Raw genomic sequence first — 16172 nt, forward strand, 5'->3', positions numbered from 1 at the left:
CAGGAGAATAAAGGAAGACTGTGCAACAATGACTAATGTTCTGAGGCAAAGAAAGATCCAAACATAAAGATGATAGATATTCTCAAGTTTGAAATACCCCACAAAACTTCCAAGTCATTGGGTCATTTTTAGAAAAACATCTTGAGGAGGAAAACTGAAATTTATAAACATAGGTCTCGTAAATAGAGAAGAAACAGTAAATAAAGTGTTTGGTGATCTGAATGCATTTCAATATGTAATTTAGATTAAACTGCTATGGAAATTATAATTTCAGAACAAAATGTAAACGTTGCAAATCCTGGCAAATAAGACTAAAATAAGAAACAAAAACTGGGGTGGAGTATGCTACCAGGCAGAAATTTAAGTCAGCTATTCACTTCATCATTCATGTATGATATGCATTACTGTCAAAACTGAAATGTGCTATTAAGGAAAAACACAATGATGCCAAACACTTAATGACTTTCATAATCATCTTCTTGAACCTTAAAACAACCTTTTAGGAACTAATATCTCTCTTGGCAAAGAGATAGATATATAAAAAATTTAGTAACTCCTTCAATTCACTTCATTTTTTTTCTTCTGTTAAATTCAAGTAAAGTTCAATGTTATTTTAAAATAGTATCCATGCTATAATTTCTTTTTTTAAAAGTTAATTCTTCCTATGAGTCTATCCATTCATCCCCAGCATCACTTTCCTTACTTACAGTTTCATGTTACCGATTAGCTGTTAAGTGGGACGTATAAATAGTCCAATCTCACTGGGCTTTTCTAAGGATTAAATGAGATGACAGATGTGAAATGCTTAGAAAATTATTGGTGGAGTCTTGTTTATGTGTTAAATGCTATTTTTTATCGGTATTTCCATTCTTGCACTTGTATTTATGCAAAGAAATGCCTGGAATACTGTTAACCAAAAGTCAATACTGGCTTATTTCTGCCTGATAGAGTTAGAACAATGTGTTTAATTCTGTGCTTAACTGTACCGTTTAAATTTTAATAACTGGCACATATTGTGTTGCCAAAATAAAAGTTATTATTCTTAAATATATAACACTTTGAAGACCTAATAATGTAAACAGTTGATTTTTCATTGTGTTTTCCTGTGTTTTCCATACTTGGAGATACATTTTTCCTCAGATTTTGCTTGTATGAATTACACCATATCCCAGCAACCTCTTTGTACTGCTTTGCTATCACATCTGTGCAAGATATTGAAAGAGGAGGTGTTTTACTACTATCTGATATACTATCTGGAGTCTATGTTTACATTTATGAAAATAATTTAAAGGTTTAGAAAAATAAACCACTTAGTTCTAGCAAAAAGGAAAAAAATAGATGATACACACTTTTCTGGAAACTGAAGAAATAAGTGGACAACAGGAGACTATTCTTAAATGTAAAAATATGCATAACAGCTCTGGAAATGAAGTTTCCTATAGTTCAAAATACTACAAGAAAGACAATATTTTGATGTAAAATATGTGAATTTATGTATATGTTGCCTAAGGGATGAGACATTATTTCCTTTAAAATGTCTCTTAAAATGAAAGAACGTCATGAGTAGAAATCTTAGTTTGTCTTCTGAAGAGATTTTGTGTCTCTAGAGTGTGCTGGCCACCTGCCTCATCTTAGACCTTTTGAATCAAATGACAAAGAGTGAATCTGGAGGCAAATTGCTTTCACCTACCATTTTCCTAATCAATATTTGAAAAGCAACCACATAATCCATTGATAACATCGATTTCTGTGTTCACATCTAAATTACTTCCAAAACCTTGGTGTTTTCTGCCACATTTTACTTCTCTTAACAATCCTTTCCTCTTCGTTCTCATTTCTCCTACGTTCTCTGTTAAAAAAACAAAAACAAAACAAAACAAAAAAAACATGCTCACCTGTTCACTAATTTTCTTTTATGCTGATTTTAGTCACTTATATGCTGATTTTAGTGGCTCATCAAAACACCATTACTGAAATGGTATTGATAAAAACATTAAATGTTTTTTACTTTTTGGAAACATGTTTTTTTTTCCTCCAAAACTATAATCTCTACTTTTCCTTTCTGCTCAGATCCTTAAGTCTCACAGTCCAATCTTCAGAAAGCTATTGCTTGACCCTTTTGAGACCAAAACAGTCCTTTCCTTCTTTACATTCTCTAGCTATGAACAAGCTTTTAAAAATTATTTTGGCTAGGCATGGTGGCTCATCTTTGTAATCCCAGCACTTTGGGAGGTCAAGTTGGGTGGATCGCTTGAGCTTCAAGACCAGCATAAGCAACATGGCGAAACCCCATCTCTACAAACAAATTAGCCAGGCAGTGGTGGTGTAGGCCTGTAGTCCCAGCTACTCAGGAGGCTGAAGTGTGAGGATCACCTGAGTCCAGGAGGCAGAGGTTGCAGTGAACTAAAATTGTGCCACTGCATTCCAGCCTGAGTGACACAGTGAGACCTGCTCTGAAAAATAAAATAAAAACTAAAAATTATTTCATCTGGGGCCAAACACGTCTATGCAGAAATATGAAATAAATGGGCTGGGCGTGGTGGCTCACGCTTGTAATCCCAGCACTTTGGGAGGCCGAGGTGGGCCGATCACGAGGTCAGGAGATCGAGACCACGGTGAAACCCTGTCTCTACTAAAAAATACAAAAAATTAGCTGGGCATGGTGGCGGGCGCCTGTAGTCTCAGCTACTCGGAGAGGCTGAGGCAGGAGAATGGCGTGAACCCGGGAGGTGGAGCTTGCAGTGAGCCGAGATCGCGCCACTGCACTCCAGCCTGGGTGATAGAGCGAGACTCCGCTTCAAAAAAAAAAAGAAAATAAAAGAAATATGAACATATAATGATAAATATATTCAACTTTCAGAAAATGTCCTATGTATAACTAGATGCTCTGAAGGTGAAGAACCATTTAAGGACATAGATAACACCAATGCATTTTTATCCAGGAATTATGTTAATAAAAAGCAAAGCAGAATAAAGAAAGATACAATACTTCATGGAAGCTTAGACATGTGGCCCCTGTGTTACGCAGGCTAATACATAGACTTTATTTATTCTACTTAGCTCACTCGCATCTCTGCCAAACCCCTGCCTACTTTAAAATGATGTCCAGAGAATCATTTAACAGACAGGGGCAGGGCTCCACAGATGAAGTAATTTCACATACAACATATACAAGTGGCAGACGCATATACATATTTTACTTGTCTTTAGGTCTTTCACCTGCTGGTTAAGTACTCTCCAAAATTAGGAACAGTATATCGCAATAAATAGACAAATGAATGTTGAACAGGATTGGATACTTGATTCAACACCTAATTTTGCTACTATCTTCCTGTGTAAGCTTAAACAAATCACAACTTCTCTGGGTCTTGAATGACCTTATCAAGAAAATAACCGAGTTTGAATAATGAATATTAAAGTCCTTTTCAAAACTGTCTTTGAATCCATAACACATATATTGCCTTTTTTAAAAAAATAAAATGACACTATAGTAAATACTGAAATGTAATGAGTACTAATAAAAGTTTTTAGTTCCTATTCAATAATTTCTAGCAGCTATATAACACTTTGTTAGAGTACTCTCAGATGTAGAATAATAGTTTGTAATGATGATAACCTTCAGAATTAACTGAAAGTTTATCTCAAGAATCCAGAAGCCATGCAATGTTAGGTATTTATTGCCATTTCCTTTTTTCCATTTGTTCTTGTATTTTATAAGCATATACTAGCTGTTAATACAAGTCACAACTGAATGAAATTCGTTATTACTATGCTTTTATTTGCTTTCATATTTTTTGGCATAAAAAACACCATATAGTTTCCCACTGTAGAGAGGACAAGGGAAAGGTAACATTTTACAGATTTCTAATTTCCTTTTAAACATGTGTCAGCATTACTTTGGCACATAAAGCAAAAGTTCCAAGTGGTAACAGATCCCAAATGATCAATACATATTATAGTATATATTATTTCTTTAATTAGAAAAATGATGGTTAAGCTTCAATTTATATGCTCATTCTTTAATTTTAAAATGTATGAAATGAATATAAATGATATATATTAGCATTATTAAAGACCAGTTCTAAAATCTAATAAAATGTTTTTTAAAGGTCATGTAACACCAAATTTTAAAGTGGTTCCTATGCTTTGAAATTAAAGACTCATTTTTGGATAAATGATATAGATTATCTGGAAATGCAATTGAGCTCTTTATGTTTCTTATATTTCCCGTTGTATCTACAACCAGCAAAACTGGCAAGTGCTTATGTTTGCTGCTTTTATAAAGCTGCTCTAAAGAATCTCATGAAATTGCAATTCAAAACCATTTGGGATGTTTCAACAAGGTATCTCATCGATTACAGAGAGTTGTACCTTTTGCCCAACTTTCAATGATTCCAAAGAGTTGAATCTGAAGATTTTTCTTTCTTCATTTCCTTTTTTTGACACACTAATAGATGTTATTTATTTCTAAAACCTGGATTTTTTTCAATTAGGTCATATACCAATCTTAATATTTCATTGAAGGGTAATTTATCACATGTTCTCAAAAAACAATTTAAAAAGCATTAGTAAAATGATTTTTTTATATTAAGACCCTTCTTTACTATGACTCATTAAGCCAAATAATGTTGTAAACTTTCTCTCTTCATTAACTGATGACTTGTAAAACTCCCTAATGGTTTCAAAAGGTTTACAAGGACTGCCTTATCTTTCTATACTTGATTTTAAGACCAGGGCAATCTTTGCATTAATATTTTGTTCCAGAATGTAGTTACCTCAAAGTATCTCCTATTACTTGAAGGTAATAGGAAAGTATAATCACAATGGTATTATTCTTTAATGATCAAAGCATTCTCTTGTATATAATTCCACCAAGGTGGCCGTATTGAGTCTCCTGTTGTGCTTCAGGAAAAAACATTCCTTCCCCATAGAACCTTTCAGAGTGGTCACTGCAAGTACTTCAGTTGATGCGAACAGAAAAAATAAAATACCTGATACACATTCTAAGTAGTTCGTTCTCTGTTTTTCAACACTACATTATTTTCAAGAGATAATAATGACTGGTGTCAACTCCAGAGTTGACAGAACACTTTCTATAACAACAATATTAACAACAATAAACTTTTTTCATACCAAACACTGATCTAAGTTTTAAAAAAATATATTAACTCATTTAAATCTCCTAACAAACCAGTTTGATATTTGTAGTTATTAATCTCATTTACAAGTAAAAAAAACTCAAGGACAGAAAAGTTACATAATTCTGATAACAGTTGAGAGAGTAGAAGTTTGAACCCAAATAGTTTGACCCAGAAATGACTGCTCTAATTACTGTAATAGGATGCAGCAACTATGTGGCTATAAAATTCTGGCAGAATCAGTGGAGCTGTTGGTATAGAGCTTACTCTTGAGGGGTGCATCTGAGCATGTCAGATACGCAGGTTCTGATTTTTCTATGATTACTATTGGGCAGGTTTAGTTAAAAGTTTGAAACATAAGTGTCCAACATGTGGTTTTCAACCAACTAAGGGTTAGAATCCTCAAGTTCTAATATCTTACTGTCACATCTGATATTACATATTTTGTGAGGGGGGGGATGAAGGCGGTGTTTTTGTTCTTTGTCATTTTGTTTGTATTTTGAACCCAAATAAAGGCTCATAGGTTATTTTGTTGGCAAATTTAGGATGTAAAGATGAGAAAGCCATACTAGAAACCACACAACTCACTGGGCCAGCAAGCCACCTCTCTGATTAAACAAACGAAGTGGCAAACAGTACACGTGTCATATGTAAAACTCTGATACCTCTAGAAAACTTTGAAATAAAGTAATCTTTCTTTGTAAACCTCTCCTTGACATTTGTATATTATTTTGTTGTTAATTATCTATGTAGTTTTCTCACTTGTAAAACTCCCTGACATGGTTTTGAAAGGGTTTGCAAGGAATGCATTATATTATATTTCTATATTTGATTTTAAGATGTTCCATAGTTTAGAAGATAACGACATAGATGTTGGTTATCATTATGTACTTTTCTTCCAAAATTCTTTCTCTGTTTCATGTGACTGTTTCCTCTCCACAGGGACGTCATAAGTTTTTAAGGTGAAGGTCCGTGTTACTATTTGTTTTAGATTTGCTCGCTTTTAGAGCTTGGAATACAGTAAACAGATAATCAAGGAATGCCGACTCTCTTTACTGCTGCCTCATGCAAAGTAAGGTAGTAATCTCTTTATAACTTCATTCTTAAACATCCTTGCATTTTTGTATATCTTAAAGATAGATTTTTCATAAAAGGATAAATACATTAAACTTTTTGGGGGATAATTATACATTTTAGAATAAAACATTTAATAAAAAAGTTTTAATGAAACATTTGTCACAATTCTTCATCTAGGAAATGACTGTCTCACTCTAATAGAAAAATAAATTGATTAAAAGACAAGTCTGCCAGCATTTTATCTTTATAAAAAAGAGAGTTTAGCATTCTCATAAAAAAATTGAAGGGAACAGAATTTTTTAAATTTCTGCATTAACATTTTAATTATAGTAGTAATAAGAAACCAATACCTAATCTATCTATTGATTCTGTCAACTTTACTTTCAAAATACATCCAAATTCTCAGTACTCTTCTCCTCCAGCTCCTACTCAGCTTGAACTGCAATCACCTTTTTTGCCCTTGCTACCCATCTCTAAATATATGTCCCTATGACCCACTACACTGATTTCATGACCATATTTTTTTCATAGGTAATAACCTTTAGCTTGGAAACATCACTACAGAGTACACAGGATAATATAAAAGATTCCCAATGAACTAATATTAATGCTGTCACTGCACATTAAAGAAAACTCCAAAACTAATGAACCCTATGTAGAACAATGCTTATTTTAAACCATTTATTATTTTATATCGACAAATGATCTCAAATCATTACACTATGAATATTAAATGTGAATTTTTGAAATCAATGTTCCATAAATTGAAAGAATGTAGAAATAAAATGTGTTCTAAAAAAGATTTATAAAATAACAGAACACTACTGCTTTAAAACCGAAGACATTTAAACATAAATGTTATTACATATTTCTCCAGGGAGAATAATAATTCTTAAGTAGTTCTGTTAAATTTAACAGATTAATTTGTAACCAGTGGATGTCAAAAGTGAGTGAAGTGGCAGGAATCTTTTAATGGTACGATGATTCTCTCTTTTAGCCAGGATGAAAATAGATATTTTTTCTTATTCTCTACTTGTATACCATTCCTATGTTATATCAATTCTTCCTCTGGAATATTAAGCACATCTTTATTTTCCACTGCAAATTTATCTACTACCCTATGGTAAACTTATTACCACACACTTGGACCATTAAAATAACTTCCTAAGAGGTTTAATGTCATTCTATCACTCTCGATCCAAACTGACTTTTTTTATCACTACCGGTTTATCTTCCTAAAATCTTGTTGGATTCGTTTACAACCCAAACTGTTGCTTTTGCCTTTCAAAGCCTTTCCAATTTGCCTTTTTAACCTTGTCCATCATTAATATTTGTATGAGATCAGTTTTATGTGTCAACTTGGCTAAGTTACAGTGCCCAGTTATTCAATCAAATTCTAATCTAGGTGTTGCTGTAAAGTTATTTCATAGATACGATTAACATCTCTCATCAGTTCACTTTATGTAAAGGAGGTTATCCTGGATAATCTGGATGAGCCAGATCCAATGAATTGAATGGCTCTAAGAACAGAACTGAGGGACAGAACTGATGGTTGCCTGAGAAAAAAATTTCACTATTTCAGACACTGTTGTAGCACTAACTCCTTTATGTCTATAACAACTCAAGTGAGAAATTACTATTGTTACCATCCCTATTTATTGATGAATAATCACAGACATAGAAAGGTTAAGCAATTTTCCCAAAAGCACACAGTAAATAAGTGTTGGAGTCATGATATAAACCAAGGAATCTAGCTCTAGAGTCTGTATTTTTTTTTCTATTGTGCCAAGCTACTTTCTGTGGTCAAGGATTTGGTTTTCAAGTGGCATATTCTATAACAAGAGACACAGGATATCTTAAAAAGTAACTCTACTATGAGGTCAACCTAAAAAGTGCCACAAACAAAGGAATTCAGATAAAAACTAACACTCTTCAAATGAATTTAATGCTACTTGGTATACATACAATATATATTATCACTCATGAGGCCATATTATACTAGACAAAACTGTCCTGCCCTACCATATTTTACTGTTCCCAGTCTGGGAAGATGTTTCTGCACCCTCTACTTCCTGTAGAATGTCTTAAAATTGTTATGCACCTGCGAATTGGCACTGGGGATCCATGTAGACAAGCAGAATGATTGGCAGAGTTAAAGGTAGATCTAATTATAATATAACCTTTTAATCTTTTATAAAGCTGTTTTTCAAAATGAGGCATATCAGTCACATAAAAATAATATTGATGGCTTCAACTGGAGCATATAATTCCACTATGATTGATAATATCAAAAATTGAGCATGCACTTTAAAATCATAGCAGCTTTCCAGATTAAAATTTTTTCAGTATAGATTTCATATAGTATACCAATAGCTAATACGAACAATATCTGTGGAAATGATGGATAACATAAACAATTTTTCTCATTCAGTTAACTAAACTTTTCATGCTAAATTAGGGCAATCAACCTTTATGTTAGGTTTATAGAAAAATTCATAAGCACTGTAGTGATTTCAAGTATAATATGTTTACACAGAATCTATTTCAGATTTCTTTGCTGGTAAGTCAGCAAGAAAAAAATAAGAGATGGTGCACTCTCCAAATTTTGCTGCTGAACAACAGCTCTGGAAGAACTTCTACATAGGCTTTTAAATGTTTCTTCCTTCTGATTCAGACTTAAATAAGAACTCTAGATGTTTCCTACCAAACACCGTTAATTTTCTCCTCAATAAACATTCTTTAATTTTTTCTGAAATAATTGCTATGCCTAATCTCACTGTATCCCAGTGTATACTTTACTAATCCATAAACATTTAAGTTCTCTTATAAAGATATTATAGTTTTGTTTTCCCCTATTCTGTCTCCAGAGTTCAGTTGCTTTTAAATTTGATGCTAATATTTCCAATCCCCTCTTTAACTCATTTCTGTGTCTTCGAAATTTTGACTCAGATCTCTCTGAAAATTATTACAAGTTCGGTGATAATTAACTACAAAATAGCACCTTTCTTTAAAGTCCCTGTTTTAAACTGAATTCACTCATTTCTTCAACAACAAATGAAATCTTTAAAGACACAGAGTATAGGTTAATGTTTCCACTTCTCTATTAAAATGCAGCAACTTGAACAAAAGAATTTTTAAAAGGCACCTTTTTGTGTGCTTTTTAAAAATAATTTAGGCTGGGCAGAGTGGCTTCTACCTGTAATCCCAGCACTTTGGGGGGCTGAGGCAGGTGGACCACTTGAGGTCAGGAGTTCGAGACCTTCTCTTCTAAAAAGGATGGTGGCACGTGCCTGTAATTCCAGCTACTCCAGAGGCTGAAGTGGGAGAATCACTTGAACCCAGGAGATGGAGGTTGCAGTGAGCCAAGATCTCCCCAGTGCACTCCAGCCTGGCCTACAGAGCACGTCTTCGTCTCAATAAAATAAAATAAAATAAAATAAAATAAAATAAAATAAAATAAAATAATAAAATAAAATAAAATAAAAATTTAAACTTTCTTCCTTTTTTCTTGAATGATAATTACATTTATGAAAATTGCAGCTCATTTCTCTCATTTGCAGGTTTTTATATTTAGGTTGTGTAATGTAACATTAAAATGTTTTTAAAGAAAGCTAATTTGTTAGTGGTTTGAGTTTCTACAAGCCATGATATTGCAAATATTTTTAACAATAATCAAAATCACTTGAAGAAAACACACGTTTGACTTAAATAGCAATTTTAAAGAATATACTTTTAAAAAGAGAAACTATTCTACAGAGAAAAATAGCTTCCCATGCCACAATTATCTTATTTATGTAAACTTTTTTCAGGAATCAGTAGCCAGGAAATGTCAATACATAAGCAATCTAAGATTAGCCATGAACTAGTAATAATACTATAACAAAATAAAATTAAATAATATATGAACTATTTTTACCTTTGCATTATAGGGAATGAAATGTTTTGATAAAACTTCAGGTGTATGCATCCATGTTTTGTCTGCAATAAAAAATACACAGAGTTAAATTTTAGGTTTCCATGGTGTCATATTCATGCATTACCATTTGTATGGTAATTTAGGACATAGAGTATTTTCTAATTCTGAGATTCTTTGCCAAATTGACAAAGAATAATCACTCAGATAGAAGAACAATGCAGTTGGGACGTGATTATAGGATTCTTTCTTTGGTATAAAAGTCCCTAGCTTTTCTTTTTAAAGTTTTCAAATAATAAAAATGATACCAAATTTTAAAAGAACATATAAAAACCACATCAGTGGGCTATGAGTAATTGCATTCATTTGTGATTTAAAACAAGTATGTTTCTTCTTTCACTTTATGCTCTCATGAATTATAGGTTATTTTTCTTAATTCCTAGAACAATAAAATATAATCTGCTCTTTAACTCTTTGCAAATATTATATTGTAGCATCAAGATTTAGCTATTCTAAAGGTAAATTATCATATTATACTAACAACTGCATTTGTATGAAGCTGAAACAAACCAACTTACTATGTTCATTTGGAAATCAATGTAATATTATGACAAATCTTTATTCTAAATTTGAGGAAACATTGATTGAAGGTCTTCTCTCAGGAGTTTTGGATATAAATAGTCTCAAATGCAGTAAATCAAAATGTTTCTTAGATAAGTGTTAAAAATATTAGAAATAAAAGGATACAATATATTAAAACTAATTGTATTATATATTATTTATATCTTGTTATTTATATTTGTATTACTAATATTTTTAATTTAATTTTTGAACTTTATTAATATAGCCCACATATTTTCCCCAATATTTAGAGGAATGCATAAGGGGGAGAAAAAAATGTTAACGTTTACATGAAACAGATTGGCTTTTTTTGAATCTGCATTTATTTGGAGTAAGACTTCCCAGTCTTCAATGATATTTTGCCTCCATTAGTGTAGTTTTGTATGTATCTTATTTTTCATGGGAGTTTAAAAATTTGGAATCAGTATTACAAATAGAACAAAATCAAAGATTTATTTTACCACAAAACATATAAGTACAAACTGGAAGGAAATACTGTATTACTAACAAAGCAGTTTCAACATTAAATTTAGATTTTTTAAATGCTGTTAACAGAAACTAATTTGATACCCTTAATATGTTCTTCTTAAACTGAGTGAATGTGAAGACATAGAGAAAATGACACGTATTTTTGGAATGTAAATTATTTTATACCATTTGAATAATAATGCACTATATTTATATTAAACTTGTTTATGGGGTACAATAAAATATTCTCAAGTATTTCCAATTTCTTGAGGGCCAAGAGAACTGGGTCTATTTCTGACTACTAGAGTGAATATATGATAGCCATACTTGGGTGAAATATTTTGAACAACAATACATTCTAAGCTTCAAAAAAATATTGACATTGACATTTAATGTGTGAAATTTGTATTTTCTGTAAGGATTTTCATCTTAGCTATACTTTTTGTGATTGCTAATGGATAGTAATATGATTAATTCAAGAATAATTTGCACTTAGATTTGGAATATAGTCTTGCTTTTATACATTAAAAGAAGTAAATCACAATCCTTCTTCCAAGGCAATAAAACACAAAACAATAAAAACACCCTTAGGAAAACTAAAAAGATGTCCAATTTCTCCTTTTAACTCCTTCACTTAACTCTTTTCATGTCTCCTTTCCAAAACATACAACACATCTCAGGAGTATGTAAACGCTGACTAAACTCTCATTATGATGGGTCACACCAATCCTGAGGCAGAGAGGTATTAATAATTTCTTTCTCCTATAAACCACTATTACTTGAAAACTGATGAAAATGCCTCCGTTACAGACTCATATTGCAGCGACCTAAAAAGAGTATACCAAGCTGCTTCTGCTGACAGACTAAAATAATCACAATATTAAATTCCAGTGGATAAGCTGCAGTTCCTACAATGACAAAAATCTGCATCCATATATCAAGCGCTGATAATTTAGTGCTTGTTTATTACATAACCTCAAGTATGAGCAGTACATTTATAAAACCTGAAGGATTTCCAAAATGAGTTCTTACTGTCATCCTAATTTGTACTTTGGCAAAAAAATGACAAAATAAAACTCTTTATATTAACTTGTAGATAGGACTAAATCTTGAGTAGGAAATACACATGATGGTCCTTGGTCACTATATGTGTTCATAGAAGGCATTAGATATATGAAAATGTGCAGAAATGGGAATATAGACATTCCAGAAAGAGTTCCTCTTCCTTGAATTAAAGTAAAATCACTAACTCAAAATTGAAGACTTACATGAAGGAAAATGCCAACATTTCAACATATTTGACAAATATCAATGTACTCTGATTGCTGGGTCAATAAATTTAGGTTTTCAAAATGCATCTAGATTAAGAACTCATCAAGAAATATAGAGTAAATTCATTATTTTTATATCATCAGAGCTTACAATGATGAAACACCTACTTTTGAGTACATTAAATTTAAAACTAAATGCTGATTAATGAATAGATACATTTGAATAAAATGTTTGTTTAAAAAGAAACATTTAAATATTAAATTTTAAGTGCTATGCATTATGATATCTACTCAATAGTATGTCAACTAAGTTTAAAAAATGTAATTAGTTGAATTAATCATTTATTCACATGTTATTTTTATACTTTTTTACTTAATGATTTATATTTGATGTAATAAATAGAATATGGAATTTTTTTAATTAAAAGAGAAAATTAACATAGGGAGAAAATCTAAAACAAAGACAATCATTAAAATTTAATCTATGATTATATTTGACTAATTTTTAAAGAGCTTTTCAAAAGAGCTCAAAATGATATGACTCTAATATATTCAGCACTCTTCAGAGTCTCTGAGTAACTCTAACACCATTAGAGCATTTGCAAAGAAAATCAGCGAATTCAATCAAGAAATACAAACTTACTAATTCGGAGATTTAATTTTAAAAAAATACAATTATGTTTAGGTTTAAGATGGTCTTTTTTCCTTAGGCTTCTGAGGTCCTGGATCATTTAGTAAGATTACATGTGATGGCCAAGTATATTGGGTATCTACGACATAAAGAGGTAAGCTTTTATTGATAGAAGACCATCTTGCTTTGTTTAGGATACTGTACACAGGGTATGCTGATGGTAGTTTTGGAAAAGTGACTTAAATTAAATATTCTCTAGTGATATAATTATAGCTTATACCTCCAGCTTATCCAGATATACAAATTCTATCAAACAATTTAAGTTTTTCATCTGAAATTAAAATTTAATGAAATAATGCTATTGATTGAAACCAGGAGCAGGGGCTCTTAAAATTTTTTCTTTAACAACTTCACCAAATGATAGGGTCAGAATTGATTGGTGAACTTAAGGTAAAACTTTCAGTTCAAGTTCTAACTTCAGGTTGGAGTAAAATATTAGTGAATAATTTCATGGTACTAAATCATCAGACCTGAAAAATAAGAGAAGTCAAAAGAAATTCAAAGAGAATGAAGCAAATCAGGAATTAACAAGTGCTTCTGCTTCTTGATTCTCCAAATCACTCCACTATTCCTATGGTTGTACTCCCACTGTGTTCAAATGAGACAAATATACAATTACTGGTTACTCACATTACTATCCAACTCTTGGGATTTCTCAATGAAAAACCATTCTAAACCCCCTTCAAATAAACAGTAAATTAGAGATGTGGAGTTTCAACTTTAAAGTGATAGGAAAGGAGGATTGTAAGCATATATATATATAAAGAAGGTCTAGAAGTGTTTATTAAAAACAAGTTAGAGTGATTAAAGTGTTAAGTTGTGATGTAAGATTTCTATTAGTTTATTAAAAATACTTCAGGTTGGGCACAGTGGCTCCCGCCTATAATCCCAACACTTTGGGAGGCCAAGGCAGGAGGATTACTTGATGCTAGGAGTTTGAGACCAGCCCTGGCAACGTAGCAAGATCCTATCTCTACATAAAACAAAACAAAAACTTCAATATATCATATAATTATTTATAGATTTTGTTACTAGTAAAAATGAAAGAAACACTATTTTACTTTTGGTACCTTTTGTAAATCAGAAGCAGCTACAGACTACAATCAATGTCATTTTGCTTTCCCCTTATTCAGGAAAAGTAAGTAAAATAATAAATTTCTAGCTTCCCAGGGTTGAAGAGTGCCTTAAAGGTCACATTATCTAAATTCTCACTGAATAGATTAATCTTCTCTGCCACATCCAAATGTTTGAACACCTCTTACTTCAGAGAGCAAAAAAAGCTAGTAATTTGAGTAATTTAATTAAACTTTTACATGACTTTCTTGAAATTCATTTTCCCTATATTAAATCAGTGACATTATCATTTACACCTATTTGTCCTTTACTAAACTCAACCCCATGGCTAAATGGCAGTCCTTCAAATATTGAAAGACAGCTCTCATTAACACATTAATGGTTCTCAGTCATGTTTCCTGTTGCATGGCTGAAAGTCCTGAAGTCATCTCAATCTTTCTCATCTGGGCATGTTACTATGTGTCAGTTAACACTGTAACCTTTTAAAGTGAGAACACCCAGTGCCCGACTGCCTGATATTGAACAGAACACTAGTCATAGTTCTGGACTATTCATTATCCATACATTAGAAAATGACACAGAGCCTTTGATACTCACACTGCTGACTTTATTCTTCAGCCATTTTTACTCACACAGCATTCAAGATGCATCTTCCGAATAACAGCAATATTTGAATCATGATAAAAGTATTAGATTTTCTGGGCCCTTGTTTGACAATCTGCAGTATCTTAGTAAGTTTATAGTGTGGAATAAGGGCTAACTTGTCATGTTTTCCTCACACATCTGTAATCCTACCATAGCATTCATGTGTCATTACCTTCTTGCTTTCAATCATCTATGAATTTGATTATCATTATTTAAGCATTCTTCCCCAATTCATTAATAATGTAAAACAGGAGAGAGCCCCATGCCCTCCACTAGAGAACTCCTTTGAGAATGGAAAGGATACATTATTTAAACTTCACTGACCTACACAAAGTTATACTTACTTTTCTATCTTTCTTTATAAGTGCATCATAAAATAGTTTGCCAAATGCTACGTTTTTCTGCCCATTAAAAAACAACATCTAACTAGCTGTTTCTTTCAGTCCTATAGTGATCACTATAATATACTACATTCGTAGTTATTTAAATTCCTACCTAAAAATTAATAACAAACTTATTTTGGCCTCATTGCTTTCAATCTATCTACTACCAATCCTCACATATTGTTCAATGATACATGAAGCCTGTGCACACACACACACATAATTATGAATGAATTTATGTTACCTTAATCTTATGTAAGCCCAGGGAATTTAGTATTATATGGCTACATAAGCTAAAGTTAGGACAAAGTTTCAGATCATTTTATTCTTTGCAATTTCACAAGCTTCAAATTGCCAGGCGACATATTATCACATATGTATTGGGAACTCAGTGTAATAAACAACTTTGATCTTTCATTAGGGTGATAACTAAGGAGAGCTAATTAGCAACGTTTGCAGATTTGTGTTGCTCTAATCTAAATTCATTTCTGGGCCAGGTGGTTTGACAAGAAGAAAAACTGATTTCTTAACATCTCTGCTTATGTTCATAGCAACATTGGCTTGACTCCGAAGTTTTAAAAAATGACCACACTTACCTTTCTTCCTGCTAAAAGCACGGTTCATGATGAGGATCGGCCAAATAAATGTTCAGTTCCACGCCTTATATCCTGTAAAAGTGACAAAATATTAAGACATAAACAAAGGACTGTTGACTGACCTCTCTTTTGCTAATGTGGTTTTAATTATAAAGGCTTTTTAAATTTTTTTAAAATATTTACAAACAATATTCTAAAATGCCTCAAAGGACATTTGGGTAAGAAAAAAACACAAGTACTTAATAACGTGAGTGGCACAAGCAGATAGGAACGTCTCAACAGAAATTCCTCCCAA

General features: G+C 32.0%; 1 protein-coding gene across 5 annotated transcripts in view; it reads right to left on the minus strand.

Annotated features, from left to right (window-relative positions):
* The window catches only part of GULP1 (GULP PTB domain containing engulfment adaptor 1), a 317880-nt gene that overhangs the window by 105368 nt on the left and 196340 nt on the right, over nucleotides 1-16172 (minus strand). For all 5 annotated transcript variants that reach the window (XM_032755190.2, XM_032755188.2, XM_058440353.1 and 2 more), the window contains 2 exons: nucleotides 15878-15949; nucleotides 10132-10193 (listed from right to left, as the gene is read on the minus strand). In XM_032755190.2, the coding sequence (XP_032611081.1) occupies nucleotides 10132-10193; nucleotides 15878-15905 (90 nt within the window). In that variant the 5' untranslated portion in view covers nucleotides 15906-15949. The remainder of the gene's footprint in view (nucleotides 1-10131; nucleotides 10194-15877; nucleotides 15950-16172) is intronic.

The sequence above is a fragment of the Hylobates moloch genome, unplaced genomic scaffold (genome assembly GCF_009828535.3).
Source record: "Hylobates moloch isolate HMO894 unplaced genomic scaffold, HMol_V3 SCAFFOLD_1, whole genome shotgun sequence".
Classification (NCBI taxonomy): Eukaryota; Metazoa; Chordata; class Mammalia; order Primates; family Hylobatidae; genus Hylobates; species Hylobates moloch.